Source organism: Eschrichtius robustus, chromosome 3 (genome assembly GCF_028021215.1).
Source record: "Eschrichtius robustus isolate mEscRob2 chromosome 3, mEscRob2.pri, whole genome shotgun sequence".
In the NCBI taxonomy this organism is placed as follows: domain Eukaryota; kingdom Metazoa; phylum Chordata; class Mammalia; order Artiodactyla; family Eschrichtiidae; genus Eschrichtius; species Eschrichtius robustus.
Window position 1 is genome coordinate 81985996 of NC_090826.1, and position 17457 is coordinate 82003452.

Sequence of the window (17457 nt, forward strand, 5' to 3'; positions counted from 1 at the left end):
ACTGTTTATGTTCCCCATCCCTCTGGAATAATGTGAGACTCACAGGGAAGTAATCTTATCTATCTTAATCACCACTATTTTCCTAATAACTAAAACAGTGTCTGGAACATGCTGGGAATAGGGGATTTATAAACATCTGTTGGATGAGTGAATCAACGCATACACAATTGAAGTATTTAAAATGTCCTAAAGTTCTAGTTCAAGAATGCTCTTAACAATGCTTTAATTTAGTTTAAGGTAAAATCAGAGAGCACCATAAATCTGGACTGTTTATTCATAATGTCCATACCTGATTGTTGGGCTTGGTCGATAAGCATTTTCCAAAGTAAAGAGTTTCTGTAACACAAAGGCTATTACATGCGGGCCCATCAATAACTCCAGTCTTGTACTTGTCACACTAAAAACCAGGAAATAAAAAAGTAGTTAATAGAAAAATGTTCGTAAGAAGAAACATATTAAAATATTTGCAAACTAAGCAATTGACAAAAGGATTAATCTCCAAAATATACAAACAGCTCATGCAGCTCTATGTCAAAAAAAAAAACAACCCAATCAAAAAATGGGCAGAAGATCTAAATAGACATTTCTCCAAAGAAGACATAGAGATGGCCAAAAAGCACATGAAAAGATGCTCAACATCACTAATTATCAGAGAAATGCAAACCAAAACTACAAAGAGGTATCACCTCACACCAGTCAGAATGGCCATCATCAAAAAGTCACAAACAACAAATACTGGAGACGGTGTAGAGAAAAGGGAACCCTCCTACACTGTTGGTGGGAATGTAAACTGGCACAACCAATCTGGAGAACAGTATGGAGGTTCTTTAAAAACTGAAAATAGAATTACCATATGATCCAGCAATCCCACTCCTGGGCACATATCTGGAGAAAACCATAATCTGAAAAGATACACGCACCCCAGTGTTCACTGCAGCACTATTTACAATATCCAAGACATGGAAGCAACCTAAATGTCCATCGACAGAGGAATGAATAAAGAAGATGTGGCATATATATAATGGAATATTACTCAGCCATAAAAAATAATGAAATAATGCCATTTGCAGCAACATGGATGGAGCTAGAGATTATCATACTAAGTGAAGTAAGTCAGAAAGAGAAAGACAAATATCATATGATATCACTTACATGTGGAATCCAAAAAAAAGATACAAATGAACTTATTTATAAAACAGAAACAGTCTTACAGATATCAAAAACAAACTTATGGTTACCAAAGGGGACAGAGAGGGGAGGGATAAATCAGGAGCTTGGGATGAACACACACACACTACTATATATAAGATAGATAACCAACAAGGACATACTGTATATAGCACAGGGAACTCTACTCAATATTCTGTGATAACCTTTAAGAGAAAAGAATCTAAAAAAGAATGAATATATGTATATGTATAACTGAATCACTTTGCTGTACACCTGAAACTAACACATTGTAAATCAACTATACACCAAGAAAATTAAAATTTAAAAAAGAAGAAACATATTAAAGACACCATAAAGAGATATCTATATTCTTTAAGAGAAAGTCCTATGATGAAAAGAATTCAGGTTTTGGATCTGGACAGACTTGGATTTGAATACAAGCTCTGCTCCTTACTAGCTATATAATGATGAGAGATCTTGTTGTGACTAGGGTGTGCATAGAATTTCGAAACCATTTTTCCCACTTAGCGTGGCCTGAGGTGGTATGCTACCTACTCTCTGTGAGAAGGTGGGCACTCAATTTTTAAAAATGGCTCAATTTTAAAATAAAAAATAAAGTTTAAAATACCGAAATATTTTAAAATAACAAAATTAAGTTACCTCTGTCATCTTGTCATCTTTGATATTGCCCCAAAACAAGAAAAAGAGAAAAAGATGGGAATTCCCTGGCGGTCCAGCGGTTAGGACTCTTAGCTCTCACTGCCGAGGGCCTGGGTTCAGTCCCTGGTCAAGGAACTACGATCCTACAAGCCGTGTGGCACAGCCGAAAAAAAAAAAAGAAACCAAACGCTTTGACAAAATAAGGTACCAGTGTAACCCTAAGGCACAATAAATGAGGATGGCCTGCAAAATACAGTGAAAATTACACCAGAGTACAGAAGGATGCTGAGATTAAATACCTGCTGTGACCTCACTTCTCAGACAAAGTTGGCGGAGCACTGAATAGGTGGTACACCAGAGGAACAGAACCATCACTCTGGTTTGCAATGAAAGTTTAAGGGGCACAAGCTGTGGGAACTTCTAAGGACTCTATTTGGCATCGTAAAGTAGCGGGGCAAGGCAGTGCTGATTGATAAAATCCTTAAAAATGTTATCTATGTTGGAGGCAGTCTGTAAATAAAATAAGGGTTGGGAGAGACTATATTATGAGTATCTCTGTAGTTGCTGGGGAGATAGACAGACTAAACCAATCTGTGTGAGTGTCTCCATCTCATCTTTTTTTCTCTTTCACACACACCCACACACACACAAACACACACACACGCACACAAACTCTGGGCCACAGAAGTTTCACCACTTGCTCATTTCACTGTCCCAGTTGCTTCTTGCAAATAGTGGTTGAAGAACTCCTTTCATTCAGTAATGAGTAATACTCAAAAGAAAACAAGCAGGAGATCTATACAGCAAATGTACAAGGAAAAGGAGGAAAGGAATAGGAAAAGGACATGTCAAATAAAGAAATTTTCCAGAAAAATACTGCCATGAAGCACACCAAACAGATAGTTATGAATTCAAAGGACTTAATGAAACAGTTTAAAATAAGGCCTCAAAGCAGAAGACATAATGAGAGACAAAAGAAGTAAATGTAAAATAAGCAAGCAGAACTCAAAAATGAAGAAAAAGAAAAAAATCGAAGAAATTGAAGTCACATTATGAATGGGGAAAAAAGGGGGGGGGGCAGACAAAAATAACAACATAGTAAGACTTATGAGGGCTAGGTTGAGAAAAGTGAGCAAAATGAAATGGAAATTTAAAAAGAACTAAAAAGAATTTGAGATAAAATTATAGATATAGAAGACAAAGGCTATCCAGCATGTCCATAGGAGGGAGACTAGAACACGTAGAACAGAAAAAATAATCAAAGTAGAATTCAAGAGAACTTCATGTAAGTGAAAGAAGTCGTTAATCTACAGATTGAAAGGACACACACTGTCCCAAGGAAACTGACACAGAATGACCCCTGTGATATATCCCATTGAATTTTACTGGACTTCAAAAATAAATAATTCTTTGAGCATCCAGGCAAAAAGATCAAGACACTTTTAAGGGGAAATAAATCAGATTGGCCTCAGATTTCTCCATAGCCACATTCAAAGGTAGATAACAGTGGTGCAATGCCAGCAAAGTTTGAGAAAGGAAGTGTGAGCTGCCTGTGTCCTAATTTTCTCATTTGTAAAAGGGGAGGTACCTACTACTTGATTTATAGCATTATTATGAGCTATAATGGTTTAATGAGGATAGATCATCTGTAATTTTAATAAGTGCTCAGAATAGCTCTTCTTATTCTCCACAGCCAAACTTTCTTTCAAGTAAAAGGTGTTAAATGTTTTTGAACATGTAAGGATCAGAAGATAGAATTCCCATTAGCAACTCGTGAAGAACTATAGAGAATGAATTTTAGGCAACCAAGAGATGAACAGAGAAATTGAACATGTAAGCCAGTTGAAATGTAGGACTGGGATGAAAACAACTATGGAAATCTATTTCATAATAATTGTTAATATAGTATATGGTAGCTACTAGATACTTACCATATGTCAGGCACTGTTCCAGTGCTGTACTTTTATTATGACAACAGCCCTGTGAGGTAGAACCTATTGTTATAGCCATTGTAAAAATAAGGAAACAGAAATAGCTATTAAGTAACTTGCTCAAGCTACAAAATGATAAAGCCAAGATTCCAACCTAGGCAGTCTGGTTCCAGAGCTCCTTCTCTTAATCACTACTGTATATTGTTCAGAATGTTAATATTATAAATTATACCAGTAAAAGTAATAAAATTAACAAGAACCAAGAAGGAGAGATGGAAGATGAGAGACAGCAAAAGGATGTTGATTTCCTTATCTTCATTATTTTTTAAATGTTTATTTTATTTATTTATTCCCCTCCCCCCTTTTTTTTGGCTGAGTCGGGTCTTAGTTGAGGCACATGGAGTCTCTGTTGAGGCATGGAGGATCTTTTCGTCACGGCGCGTGGTCTGCTTGGGTTTCTCTCTAGTTGCGGTGTTGGGCTTCTCTCTAGTTGTGGCATGCGGGTTCCAGAGCACGTGGGCTCGGTAGTCTGTGGCACGCTGTCTCTCTTGTTGAGGCACACAAGCTCAGTAGTTGTGGCATGTGGGCTTAGTTGCCCGCGGCATGTGGGATCTTAGTTCCTTGACCAGGGATCAAACCTGCGTCCCCTGCACTGGAAGGTGGGTTATTTACCACTGGACCACCAGGGAAGTCCCTGATTTCCTTATCTTTAATATCCAAGGTCAAAAGATAATATTGGGCTTCCCTGGTGGTGCAGTGGTTAAGAATCCGCCTGCCAATGCACGGGACACGGGTTTGAGCCCTGGTCTGGGAAGATCCCACATGCTGTGGAGCAACTAAGCTCGTGCACCACAACTACTGAGCCTGTGCTCTAGAGCCCACGAGCCACAGCTACTGAAGTCCAGGAGCCAAAACTAGCGAAGCCTGCGCACCTAGAGCCCATGCTCCGCAACAAGAGAAGCCACCACAATTAGAAGCCTGCGCACTGCAACGAAGAGTAGCCCCTGCTCGCCACAACTAGAGAAAGTCCGTGTGCAGCAATGAAGACCCAACGCAGCCAAAAATAAATGAATAAATAAATTTATAAACAAGATAATATTTATATCTTATAAATCAAATAACAGAGACAGAAGTATAATCAAAAGTATAGAGATGACTAGTTGAAGAACTAATAATAATAATATATTAATTAAAATTAGGTGGAGTAAAGGAGATGGGATAGATGGAAGTATAATAATTTGTCATTGCTTGTAGTGGGGAATAAATTGATATGGTCTAAAGCAATACAGGATAAAGTATACTTTTAAAAGTAATAGTACAAGGCTAACCACTAGAAGAGCTAAAATCTGAATACAAACCTTCCTAAATTATCAAAAGGAACACGTGTAAAACACAGAAATATATACCCTCTAGAGAAAGATACAAACCAAATGAATCCTTAAAAACAAAGTAGGTCATAAAATGTGATACAGAACTAAGACATATCTATAAATGTCAATGGGATAAGCTTACCTATTATAAGAAAAATATCTTCAGAAAACAATGTCAAAAAAGTTGAAAATAAAAGACGGTACAGGTATACCAGCCAAATGCAAAGAGAAAAGTTAAGCCACAATCTTATACCAGATGAGGTTGAATTTTGGGAGGTGGGGGGGAGCATTAACAAGGCAAAAAAGAAAAGCTCTTTATAATGTTAAAACATATAATCCACAATGAAGATATTATAATACTACAGTCATGAATTTCTATAAAGTAAATAAAGTAACATCAAAATTGATTCAGTGAAATCTATAAGAAATAGAAAAAGAAATAAACAGAAAGGCATTAGAAGTAGGAGACCCTAATTTGCTTTTCTTAGTCTATGACAGATAAAAAAGTTTACAAAAAAAGATACAGAAGAACTCAATAATCTAATAAGGTAGATCTAATTGCCCTGAGAACAAACAGACCTTTTCAAAAGCCCATGGAACATTTACAAAATTACACCAAAACCTCCATACATTCCACTAAGTAGACATGGCAGAAGCAGTATGCTCCAATCACAATATGATAAAAAAATTGAAATTAACAAAAAAATCTACCTGGAAAATTTTAAATGTTCTTTTAATTCTTGAGTCAAAGAGACAGGCTAAATTGAAATGTTAAGCAACTGGGAAATAAAAAATAATAATAAAAAGAATTTAGGGACTTCCCTGGTGGCACAGTGGTTAAGAATCCGCCTGCCAAAGCAGGGGACACGGGTTCGATCCCTGGTCCAGGAAGATCCCACAGGCTGCAGAGCAACTAAGCCCATGCGCCACAACTACTGAGCCCACGTGCCACAACTAGTGAAGCCCATGCACCTAGAGCCCGTACTCTGCAACAAGAGAAGCCACTGCAATGAGAAGCCCGCACACTGCAACAAAGAGTAGGTCCCACTCACCACAAGTAGAGAAAGCCCGCTCTTAGCAACAAAGACCCAGTGCAGCCAAAAATAAATACATTTATTTAAAAAAAATTTTTTTAAATATCAGAAACTAAAGCTAAAACTAGTGATAAAATTAAAAAACTAGAGAAGAATGCAAAGTCTTAATTACATTAATAAACAATACAGAACAAGACAAATGAATTAAAAAATCAAGAAATTAGAAAAAAAATCTAAAGAAAGCAGAAAGAAGGAATTAATCAATACAAAGTGAAAAGAAAAGGCTATGGCTATGTTTCTGCAACTGAGAGAACTTCTCTAATCTTCATCTCCTGTTCTCTGCTTTAGATCTTCTTGTTCTTTTCTGGTTTCTGCAATTATCTTTTGTTTGCTCTTTCCCAGAATTTTCCCTGTCTGTCTGGTTCTCTTAGTCTGATGACATTATGCTGCTCATAGATCAATCTTGCCCACTTCTGGCTTGGACAATGCAACCTATTAGAGGGACAATGCAACCTACTAGAGGGTTGCAATGACTGGGCTTCCAATGATTGGGCTTCCTCTTGTGTGGGATAGGGGCTGAGGATAATTTCTTGAGCCCTTCACTTTGGGGGCATAAATTTTTCATGATCCCAAGCAAATAGCCAAAGCACAGTGGGCTCTGGTATTATTCAATACTTGGAAAGGCCAGCACAGGCTCCTCAGACCTGCCCACCGGGTCCCCCTTCCAACACTTGCCACAGTTTTCTCTGAGGATAAGGATAGCCCAGATAGAGATCGAGAGTCCTGCCCACGTGTAGAGTTAAATACCAATACCTAGGATCTGTTGCCCTTCAGCTATCACTAGCAGAAGCTCCTGGGTGAGCTCTTGACCATGGCTCCTTTCTCCTTTAGACTGGGTTGCAACCAAGAATATTAGGTTTCATCTTCATAGGAGGAGCAGAGCAATCTAGTTCCTGGACTCAAGTTTGTGAGGGACTACACAGGGAGACGCTCAATACTTTCTTGCCCAGGTCAACCTCTGTGGATTTTTAGGAAATGCAGAACCATCTGTTTCATATCAGATGGCCAGCAATTTCACTGGCATGTTTCTTCACTGAGGCAAAGTTGGTGGGACTTCTTGGGCCTCACTCAAAAGTGAAACCTCCTGCAGGTATAGTTTAGGGTTTCTAAGGATTTTAGATAACATAGACCAATTTGCTGACAACAAATAAATAAGAAATCAACAAAAAAAATAATGTAAAAATAGACACAGACATGTTTGGAAACAAAAAAGCACATCTCTAAATAATTTCTGGGTTAAAGGAGAAGTCACAAGGGAAATGCAGAATATTTAGAACTGAACAACAACAAAGGTATACATATGAAAACTTGTGGGATGTGGCTAAAGCAGTTCTTAGAGGAAAATTTACAGCTTTAAATGCAATGATGAAAAAATAAGAGACTGAAATAAATAGTAAACATTCAACAAAAGATGTTTTAAAAAATCACAATAATAACAATAAGAGAATAAACCAACCCCCAGAAGAAGAAGGAGGAGGGGGAGAGGGAGGGGGAGAGGGGAGGAGGAGGAGAGGAAACAGCAGAAATTAATGGGAGGGACTTCCTTGGTGGCACAGTGGTTAAGAATCCGCCTGCCAATGCAGGGGACACGGGTTCAATCCCTGGTTCAGGAAGATCCCATATGCCACAGCTAAGCCCGTGCACCACAACTACTGAAGCCTGCGTGCCTAGAGCCTGTGCTTTGCAACAAGAGAAGCCACCACAATGAGAAGCCCGTGCACCGCAACGAAGAGTAGTCCCCGCTCACCGCAACTAGAGAAAGCCCACAGGCAGCAACAAAAACCAACGTAGCCAAAAATAAAAAAAGAAATTAATGGGAAAAAAAAGATCAGCAATGCCAAAAGCTAGTTCTTTGAAAACTTTAACAAAAGAGATAAACCTTTAGCAAGACTGATCATTGAGAAACAGAGGATGAACAAATAAAGATTATCAGGATAGAAAGGGTAGTGATAGTGAATAATGTAAACAACTCTGGCAATGCATTTAAAATGAGCAATATGTCTAAAACAATAATAAAAAGTGATACCAGAATAGAAAATCTAAGACTAATAAACATTAAAAAATTAATCAGTAACAAAAAATCTTTCCCTCTAAAAATATCAGGTCAAGGTATAGTCTAGGAGGACTTCAAGGTGCCATCCAGGATGCAGTGCTGTTTGTAAGAGTGGAAAATGATTAATAACATAAATGTCCATCACCAGGAGAATGGCTGAGTAAATTGTGGTATATTCATACAATGCAATACTATACAGTAATTAAAATGAAAGAACTCAGCCTATGCATATCAACACAGAAAAATGTTGAAAACATAATATCAAGTGGAAAAAGCTGCAGATTGGTATGTGCAGTTTAGTGCCATTTATTAAAGTTTAGAAACATGCAAAGCAATACTATATATTGTTTATGTACCCATAAACAACTAGTGAAAGTATGAAAACATGATGGCAAGAACTCACACCAAATTCAAGATGGTGTCTACCGCTGGGGAGGAGGAAGGAGACTACCAGGGAGGGTAAAGAGAGCTTAACTGCACTGCCATGTTTTTTCTTTTTAAAAACGAAGCAGGGGCTTCCCTCGTGGCACACTGGTTAAGAATCCGCCTGCCAATGCAGGGGGCACGGGTTCGAGCCCTGGTCCGGGAAGATCCCACATGCTGCAGAGCAACTAAGCCCGTGCGCCACAACTACTGAGCCTGCGTTCTAGAGCCTGTGAGCCACAACTACTGAGCCCGCGTGCCACAACTACTGAAGCCTGTGTGCCTAGAGCCCGTGCTCTGCCACAAGAGAAGCCACCGCAATGAGAAGCCCGCGCACCGCAATGAAGAGTAGCCCCTGCTCGCGGCAACTAGAGAAAGCCCGTGCACAGCAACGAAGACCCAACTCAGCCAAAAATAAATAAATAAAATAAATTTTTAAAAAAATGAAGCAAATATGGCAAAAGGTTAAGGTCTGTTATGAAGATAGTAGTTACACAGGTGTTTGTTATATTGTTTTCTACATGTCAACATTGTTCTAAGAACTTTTCATGTATTTCTCTTTGATTCTCACAACCTCCCTAAGAAAGAGGTATTATCATTATTTCCATTTTATTGTTAAAGAAACTGAGGCAAGAGAGGTCATGAGGTTAAGAAACTTGCAGAGCAGGTTAGTGGTGGTGCTGGCTGAACCCAGATAGTCTGCCTCCAGAGCCTGTGCTTTTAACCACTGAAGTAAAAGAACCAGGATTACTTATCTTGGAGAGCAACATGCAAAGCAGGTTTAATAGTGGTGGGGTCTGATGCCTGCCCCAGTGCTCCTGCTTAGGGGCCCTGATCACACTCATTCCCTTTGCACAAGCAACTCAAAGTGGGGTCAGGACTTTCATATTTGTTTCCTTGGGATTTTGCATATACTCAAATCATATAAAAAGCACTTGCTGGATGGATGAATAAATGAAGTGTAGTCTGGGTTTTTATCCAGAAACAGGGCATTCTATTACGAACAACTCCTGGAATAGGACTAATAGAGCTATCCACTTTAACTGTCCTGATCTTTGGCTCCTGCATCCTGAAGCACATTCTATCTGCCACTCCGCCCAAGGTCAAGATTTAAACATGGCCCTCTCCACCACACCTGTCTTCCAGTGAATAATCTTGAGGCTGTATTATTTCCTTCCTGAGCCTATATTCTCCTCCCTTCTTTTCTTGTATTCCCAAATCTAACATCATTTACGTTCACATTATCTTCCCTAATACAAAGTAAGATGATTTGAAGGCACAGACATGGTCTTAGTCATCTCTGAATCTCCGCTTCCCTTTAGCACATAGCACAGAGGTTGATATTTAAGTGTCTAATAAATGTTTATTAAATAACCACCATAAAGAACATAGAGGTTTTGATTTTAAAACCTCATTGAGGATAAAATGAATGCTTTTCCATAATATTTAAAACATTAAAAAAAAAAAAAAGGGACAAACCAGTATCTTATTAGCAAGCTGTGAAACAGTGAAGACAAATCCGGTATTCAGCTACAAGAATCAGATTCTTGTTTTGAGCAAAGGCGCCAAGCCAAGCCTGCATCAAAGAGGTAGTCACAAAGAACAGGCTCTTCAACTTGTGGCTTCCATCACAAACCAAAAGCAAATTTCCCACATGCTTTTATGAAAAGGATGGCTGGCCACACACTGTTTTGTTTTTTGTTTTGTCTTGTTTTTAGGCTCGGCCATACACACAAACTATAATCACTGTCAGTAATCTGATCTTCTAACTAAAAAAACACAGAAACTATAAAGAATGTTCAACTTTACAATACTCAGCACAAAACATCAAAGGCTTTATTTTACTATGATTCTACCACACAACCTCCTTTGCTTGTACATACCTCAGAGTACCAGAAGATGGCACTCTTCAGCTACATTTTACAAAACCCATTTACACTGAAGTAATAATTTCATGAACTACGGGAACTGTACCACAAGGGGCGATAACAATGAACAGATGTATAGTACCAGGTTTTAAATAATTTTCTAAGATCCATGTTCTAAAAATGTATTTCAGACAATCTTACCAATTTCTCCTTATTTAGGAGGAAACACAATAGTTGGGTTCTTAATTCCTGAAAATTCTCCAAGTCTCTAGTCAGCACCCTCACACATTCCCTACATCATCTATTTTAAATCAACTTCACCATTCTCTGCACTCTCACTGTATCTTCAACCTCTCATTCTTCCCTTCTCTCCTAACTTCTTTCTCTGGGCCATTAACGGTGCTCATCACACTCAGTCTCTTTCCCTCTCTCTTCACACATACACACACGCACACACGAACACTCTCCACTCTTTTGTTCCCTTCTGTTCTAATGTCTGTATTTTACTTTCAGCATATACAGTGTGCTACTTGTGTGCTTGTTTATAGTCCAGGTGCCTCTAATGTCCCAATCAGGAATGCACAGGTGCTTGGCTAGCATTCTAATAAGGTAGTCAGGAAGCCCATGCTCCAGAGGCAGCTGCTGTAAGGGCTTCTACAATATTATCCATATCTTGATAAGGATTGATCCATCTCTGAGGTTTTGTTAATCAGCAAATTAGGATTTAACTGGTGAAATTTGTGGCTAGTTAAGTAGCATGGTTAAGTTAGAAATGAACTATCACTGGTGAAATTAAGAGAGGTGGATTGGCTACAATAAGAGACATTCCTACTCTTTCACAAAGAGGTATAAGAACCAGTTGAAGCCATACCTTTATCTTTAGGGAGGTACCCAGAGCTAATCGTTCTACAGCAGAGGTGCTCAACTTCAGGGAGCTTCAGCACAGATCCGTGCGCAGTACTGTGCTGCTGGTCCAAGAGACCACATTTTGAGAATCACTGGTTCAGAATTTCTAGTTGCCTGATGCTAATTATAAGGGTAACAGGAGCTGCCTCTGAAATCTTTCATGAAAGTTGACAGAACACCTAAAAGGCCAGAGTTAGAACTTTAATGAGTTTACAGACTGATTATATGAAATGTTTTGTGGCTGCTTATAAATAAATACGTGCTGAATAAATGCCTATGTGTATAGTAGAAATCATTTTCATTATAACCTAGTAAAAAGGTTGTGAGGAAGTAGTTAATACTCACCTATATCAAACATTTTCTGTGGCTACCATTATTTTTCAAAATAGAATCTAAGGAAGTGTGCATGACCAAACTGGATTAGGTCAGTTTAAAACAATTTCCCAGCCAAAAGGTGGAGGCAGCCCAAGAATCCGTGGATGGATGGATGGATGGATGGATAAACAAAATGTGGTTATATACATACAATGGAATATTATTCAGCCTTAAAAAGGAAGAAAATTCTGACACATGCTACAATATGGATGAACCTTCAGGATATTACGATAAGTGAAATAAGCCTGTCAACAAAAAGACAAACACAGTTGACCCCTGAACAACATGGGGGTTAGGGGCACCAATCCCCTCCCCAGCAGAAAATCTGTGTATAACTTTATATTCAGCCCTCTGTATCCATGGTTCTGCATCCGCAGATTCAACCAACTGCGGTACATATAATACTGTAGAACATATTTAGTGAAAAAAAATGCACCATAAACTGACCCATGCAGTTCAAATCCATGTTGTTCAAGTGTAACTATACTGTGTGATTCCACTTATGTGAGATCTTTAAAGTAGTCAGACTCATAGAAACAGAAGGTAGTTGCTAGGGGCTTGGGGGAAGGGAAAATGGGAAGTTGTTTAAGGGGTATAGAGATCCAGTTTTGCAAGATGAAAAAGTTATGGAATATACCTAAAACAAAACAATGTGAATATACCTAACACTACTGAACTGTACGATTAAAAATGATTAAGATGCACTATGGAAAATAGTATTGCTGTTCCTCAAGAAATTAAAAATAGTACTACTGGGACTTCCCTGGTGGCACAGTGGTTAAGAATCCGCCTGCCAATACAGGGAACACGGGTTTGATCCCTGGTCTGGGAAATCCCACATGCCGTGGAGCAACTAAGCCTGCGAGCCACAACTACTGAGCCTGCGCTCTAGAGTCCACAAGCCCCAACTACTGAAGCCCGTGTGCCTAGAGGCCATGCTCCACAACAAGAGAAGCCACCACAACGAGAAGCCCGCGCACCACAATAAAGAGTAGCTCCTGCTTGCGGCAATTAGAGAAAGCCCGTGCGCAGCAACAAGACCCAATGCAGTCTCTAATAAATAAATTTATATTAAAAAAAAATAGTACTATTATGCGATCCAGCAACCTCACGTCTGGGTATATATCCAAAGGAAACAAAATCATTATTTCAAAGAGATAGCTGTACTTCCTTGTTCATTGCAGTATTATTCACAATAGCCAAGGTTATAGAAACAACTTAAGTGTTTGTGGACAGATGAATGGATAAAGAAAATGTGGTATATAGACACAATGAAATATTATTCAGCCTGTCATTTGCAATGATATGAATGAACCTGGAGGGTATTATGCTAAGTGAAATAAGCCAGAGAGAGAAAGACAAATACTGCACGGTATCACTCATAAGTGGCATTTGAAAAAAAAAAAAAGATCAGAAAAACAGAGAGTAGGAAAGTAGTTGCCAGGGGCTGAGACGGTGGGGGAAATAAGGAGAGGATAGTAAAGGGTACAAACTTTCATTTATAAAATGAATAAGGTCTAAGGCTCTAACGTATTATAACATGGTGACTATAGCTGATAACACTGTATTGTATAATTGAAATTTGCTAAGAGAGTAGAACTTAATTGTTCTCACACACTAAAAAAGGAAGTATGTTAGGTAATGGACGTGTTAATTAACTCGAGGGAGGGATCCTTTCACAGTGTATATGTATGTCAAATCACCACATCCTTTAAATATCTTACAATTTTATTTGTTGATTATATCTCAATAAAGTGGGGACTAAAAGTAATAACAAACTGAGAAACAAACATGGTTAAGAGGGTAAGTGTTACGCGGATGTTATCACAATCAAAAAAAATTCAAACCAAACCAAACCAAACCCAAACCAACAGATTTCCCAGCACAGTTTCTAGAAACAGTAGTCTAAACTCACTGTCAACACTTACTTCCTGCCATTCAAACTTAATCCAACATATTTTGGCTTTGGACCGTATTACACTTTGAAAATACTTATAACACTTTTTTTTTTTAAACATCTTTATTGGAGTATAATTGCTTTACAATGGTGTGTTAGTTTCTGCTTTATAACAAAGGGAGTCAGCTATACATATACATATATCCCCATATCTCCTCCCTCTTGCGTCTCCCTCCCACCCTCCCTATCCCACCCCTCTAGGTGGTCACAAAGCACCGAGCTGATCTCCCTGTGCTATGTGGCTGCTTCCCACTAGCTGTCTATTTTACATTTGGTCGTGCTTATAACACTTTTGACAATGAACTGTGAATTGCAAATTTCAGTTCTTACATTATTTAACCTCTCTTCAGCATTCGTCCTTGTTGACCACTTTTCTAATGGCTTCTGTCCCCATGTTTTTCTCCTACTTCTCTGGCCACTTGTTCTGAGTCTTTCTGTGGAGTCATTCTCTTCCTTTCTCATAATCATAAATATTGTTTTCCAGGGTTTTGTTCTACTTTCTTTGGGTTCTCTGTATGTCATCATGGGTAACATTTATTCCCATGGCTCTAACAAACCTCTGTCCTTACACAGACCTTTCTCCTGAGTTAAATATCTAAGTGCTTCCTGGACATCTCCTGTCTCCATTTGGATAACTTACAAGTACTTCACACTCAACCTTCCCCAAACTGAACTCACCATCTCCTGCCTTCCTCTCCCCCAAGGGTTGTTCTCCTTTATTCCCTGCTTCATTGAAAGGTGCCATCATCCACTCAGGCGTCCAAGGGAGGGAACAGTGAGATGTCTTAACCGCCTCCTTCCTCCTCATCCTCCCACATTCAGCTGGTCACCATGTGCTGGTGATCAAATCATTTCCTTAATATCCTTTGAAGCTATTTCTTCCTCTATTCCCTCCGCCAATGCCGTGGTTTAAGCTCTCACTGCTTTGTGCCTGGATTACAACAACAACCATAAAACTGGTCTCCCTGCGTGTGATAGTCTCCTATCCAATTTACCCTCTACTACAACCAGTGAAATTCGTCTGAAACATAAATCTGATCACTCACTTCCCTGTTTAAAAACTTCTATTGATTCTCTACTACCCTTAACACAACATGAATGGTTTTTCGAATTTGACTCAGCTAACTTGACCTCTATAAACTGCCCCTCATGCGCTCTGCTCTAGCCACGCTGTTTCTGGAATGTAGCATTCTTTCATATCTTTGTAGATTTGCACATGCCTCTTTCTGCCTGCACTGCTCAAAATTCAGTCCAGATACAACCTCTTCCAGAAAGTCTTCTGGAACCTTCTCAGGATGGCTCAATAAAAAAATACATTGCATGGGACATATACTAAAAATTTTTAGTTGTTTATTGGTAATATTTGGGACATATACTAAAAAACACTCATTATTTTAAATTCAAATTTAACTGGGTATCCTGTTTGGGGTTTTTTCCCCCTAAATCTACCAACCCTACTCCCAGTCTCAATTATCTACTTCTTGTTTATTTTTTCATATCCTCTCCTAGTCTGTAAGCGTCTTCAGGGCGGGAACATGCCTTATCTCTGTAACTCCAGGTTCCAGCACAGCGCTAGTAAGCACATAACTAAAATCACATGGTGTTTTACTGCTGGCTTGTTTCTTCTAAGCTGGCTTTAACCCCTAGTCTCTTTACTGCTTCTCAGGAACGATGTTCATGATAACAGTGATGCCACCTGCCTCAGCATCATGGTGAACGTGACATGAGACAGTGCAGCCCAGCACGTGAAGGCCACCAGGAATGCTACTATAATTTAACCAGTAAGATTATCCTTGGAATAGGGCTTATGTCTGTTAAGATTTGAAATAAATTTGTTCAGTAAATATTTTTCTGTAAGTTTGCAAAGAAGAGATAGGTAACCTAACTCAAGTTGGCATAAAGGAAGACCATATTTTTAAAAGGAAAAAGTTAAGCTTGCACTTTAAAAGCAGTATGTTCCAAGTGAACTGGTTCCATGTATTTTAAAAATATAGGATAACAGCACAATATGAACCTCTAGAGTCAAGTAATAATTGATCCTGAGCAAATAAAAGCTAAGTGAAACCATTAGTTATGTACTGCTATCTAATTGGAAACATGGTTCTAAATATCTTAAATTTACTATATTTTTAAAAATAAATTTTATTTATTTATTTTTATTTTTGGCTGCATTGGGCCTTCGTTGCTGCGAGCAGGGGCTACTCTTCGTTGCGGTGCGTGGGCTTCTCATCGCGGTGGCTTCTCTTGTTGCAGAGCATGGGCTCTAGGTGCGCAGGCTTCAGTAGTTGTGGCACCTGGGCTCCGTAGTTGTGGCTTGCAGGCTCTGGAACGCAGGCTCAGTAGTTGTGGAGCACAGGCTTAGTTGCTCTGCGGCATGTGGGATCCTCCCAGACCAGGGATCGAACCTGTGTCCCCTGCATTGGCAGGCGGATTCTTAACCATTGCACCACCAGGGAAGTCCCCAAATTTAGTATATGTTAAGCTAGTTGTTTTAAGCAACAAATCATTATCTCTAGAAATTAAATCTTAAGAGACTGTAATAAAATCTAGAGGCTCTCTCACCTTTTAATGTTTCATTTTAAAGCATGTGCTCATATAATAGTCACAAAGGTTCACCAGAATATCACAGCGAGTGATTCTTCTATTACCCAGGTAGAACCTCAGAATAAACACTCTCGATCATGGAGAAACATGCCAGAAATTTCAATATTAAACAAAGTTGTCCTGAAAAACGTACAGAAGGAAAATTTCTCTCCCTCCCCCACCATTCTTTTTTTTCTTTTTTAAAGAACCCAGCAAACCACAGAGTCAAACTGTACAAAATTTCTTTATGGTTAGGCACAAAATAGAACTTTGCTGAAATAATGAGTCAATTAGTGATTGCTATGATCAGAGAAAATGTACAGTGAATTATACAACATATTGTAACTAGCTTGGTGGAAAAAAGAAAAAAAGCACAAATGGAAAAAAAATGGATCCTTCTAAGCACATCTAATTAGGCTTAGTTACTGTTGCCCTTAGTTTCAGAGAGAGCTGCCTTTAAACAAAGATGAGCAGAAGAGTTCTTATTCCTTACGCTTCCACAAGTTAACCTTGGCTTCCCAGGAACACCACCCCCACTCCATTTCCCCTCTTGGAGTTTTAAAAGCCTATTACGCATTTCACTAGAATCCAGCTCTAAATATTGGATATAACAGTGGAAGGTTTCATACTTTTATTAAAAACTGAAAACAAGAAACTTGAATTGAAATTGCAAGTCAATGTACAAGGTGCAAAATTAATCTCAGTTTTGGCTAGAAGTTAATAAATAACTCTAAATAATGGATATAACAGTGGAAGGTTTCATACTTTTATTAAAAACTGAAAACAAGAAACTTGAATTGAAATTGCAAGTCAATGTACAAGGTGCAAAATTAATCTCAGTTTTGGCTATAAGTTAAGAATCCCATTAACTTTATGACATCTTTTAACAAAAATGATCCATTGGTTAGAGAAAAACATCTCAGGGCAGTAATACTAATATTCTGTAGTGACTTCCCATGTTGAAATTATAAGAAATGTACTTGATTACTAAATTAGACTAATTCACACACAGTACATAATGCATATGAAATACATATTTGATTTGTTCAACATTCTAAGTTTGTTTT

The 17457-nt window shown here is 38.6% G+C and overlaps 1 protein-coding gene across 1 annotated transcript in view; it reads right to left on the reverse strand.

Moving 5' to 3' along the window:
- DIPK1A (divergent protein kinase domain 1A) overlaps positions 1-17457 on the reverse strand; it is a 125689-nt gene that overhangs the window by 10701 nt on the left and 97531 nt on the right. Inside the window, exon 3 of the mRNA XM_068540315.1 lies at positions 290-397. Within this exon, the coding sequence (XP_068396416.1) occupies positions 290-397 (108 nt within the window). The remainder of the gene's footprint in view (positions 1-289; positions 398-17457) is intronic.